Source organism: Galeopterus variegatus, unplaced genomic scaffold (assembly GCF_000696425.1).
Source record: "Galeopterus variegatus unplaced genomic scaffold, G_variegatus-3.0.2 Scaffold5468, whole genome shotgun sequence".
In the NCBI taxonomy this organism is placed as follows: domain Eukaryota; kingdom Metazoa; phylum Chordata; class Mammalia; order Dermoptera; family Cynocephalidae; genus Galeopterus; species Galeopterus variegatus.
The window spans coordinates 135,108-137,045 of record NW_007731579.1 but is presented as its reverse complement, the minus strand read 5'-3'; the positions used below and the strand labels follow the sequence as shown (position 1 = coordinate 137,045).

At 31.8% G+C, this 1,938-nt stretch overlaps 1 protein-coding gene across 1 annotated transcript in view; it reads right to left on the bottom strand.

The window, feature by feature from the left end:
- Window positions 1–863: 863 nt before the first annotated feature.
- Window positions 864–1,938, bottom strand: part of FKTN (fukutin) — a 40,956-nt gene continuing 39,881 nt past the window's right edge. Inside the window, exon 8 of the mRNA XM_008589486.1 lies at window positions 864–1,048. Within this exon, the coding sequence (XP_008587708.1) occupies window positions 864–1,048 (185 nt within the window). The remainder of the gene's footprint in view (window positions 1,049–1,938) is intronic.

The window sequence follows — 1,938 nt, the reverse complement described above, 5'->3', positions numbered from 1 at the left end:
GGCGCATCTGTTACAGCACTAATACCTTAATTATTAATACATGTTTACCTCCTAATTAGATAGTGAGCTCCTCAAGGGTTAAGAACTGTAATTTATTCATCTCTGTGTCCCAAGTGCACAGCATAGTGCCAGACATACAGTGAATGCTTGGCAAATGTTTGCTGAATTACTAGAGCTCTATTGTTTTGAGTTTGACCTCAGGAAAATATTTCATTAAGTTTTTTGGTAAAATAAAATGACTATGATAGGATAAATAATTATCCAGTGACTAAACATACTCCTGCTTGCTTTGCAGGATACCACCTCCCTGGGAACAAGCAAATTAAGAGCAAGATGATTGCAAGGAATCATGACTAGAGGGAGATTTCATCAAGGCCATGATGACCTATCCCTGGTTGATCTCAGAGCAAACTGCTATAACCTAGAACATGTGAGATACCCAAGAAATTGAAGTACTAGTTTGAAATGATTCTATATTTCTAGCCCCAGTAATCAATAAAATGTTTCCTGTTGATAATGACATCCACACCTAAGTGAACACAAAATTAAATGACTCATGAGAAACAATGTAACTTCAGGTAGTGTGGGTGGGATTCTTAATTATTATACTAATTGTATATTACATATTATATTAATTTTGTTATATTATTGCCTAAATAATGGTAAAAAATTAATCTACAAGAGTCCAAGAACTTTTTCCTCATTATCAATAGGAAGCCAGATTTTCTAGTTTTTTTTAAAAATAGTGTGGAAATCACAAGTGTTAACAAACTTCTGCTGAACTTATCCTGGTCACTACTGAGTGATAAAATCATTTATCCAGCATTCTTAACCATGTCTGTCTGAGTTGTTTAAGATAAGCTTTACAATTGAGACATGTTACTTATGAAATAAAGCCAATTTTTGTTACTGACCTTCCCAAATTTGTGTTTGAGTGGAAGTCCTGCATCCTGAAATGCTAAAATAATATCAGATTTGTAATCTTGTATAAAAATTCCTAGATCGACATCTCTGCTATAAGGAATAATGTTGCACTGCCGATACCATCCTTAAATAAAAAAAAAAAAAAAAGGAATACTTAGGGTGCTTTGTTATTGTTTAAAAAAATTAAATTCCAAACTAAAAGACTTGGTTATAGGAGTCAACTGTTGAAGAACCTTCCATTTATCTGCCTACCTCATCTATCTTTATTTTTATTGGCCTGAGCACTCAGCTTCCCCAAAATCTTTCATTCTAATATCTGAGTAAACCATTAGCATTAATAATGTTAACTGGGCCATCCATTTTAAAAAGTTAAGTTGCTGTTGAGAATGTTTAATCATTAACCTCTAGTGATAGATGTTGACTTTAAGGTATGATATTAAAAATTCTTAATTCTTTTGCTTAATCGATATACCTTTCCTGAGCAATAATTCATAGAATTTAACAGCTCTGAACAGCTCATATCTGATGGGTCATATAAAAAAGAAACACAGTATCAGCTTCAATTTTCAACATACTGACAAAAGATAATTCTAAGTGTTTACTCGATTAGGTGCTATTGTGTTGATATAAAAAAAATAAAATTTATACCTTAATATTACTAAGGACTCCTGGGTCTCCCCTATTATCCTTCTAATCCTTCCATCCAAATTATCTTAAAAGTAAGTAAATTGTCTACAATTATCCTTATAGGCATTGTTATCAGGCAATATTACTTAGAATTCTAAAAGAATTCTATCAAAGAATTAAAAACTATTAAAAATGAAAGGTTCCTTAAATATCATCCAGTACAACTCCCTCATTTCATAAATGCCCTTAAATCAAGAAAACCATGGGCTTAAAACTCAAATAATGACAAATGATTAAAAAGTATTTTGGATGACAGTCTATAAAAATAGCCTTGCTTCTAAAAAGTTAAACCTTAAAGCAAATACCACATAAATGTGTGAGATGTGC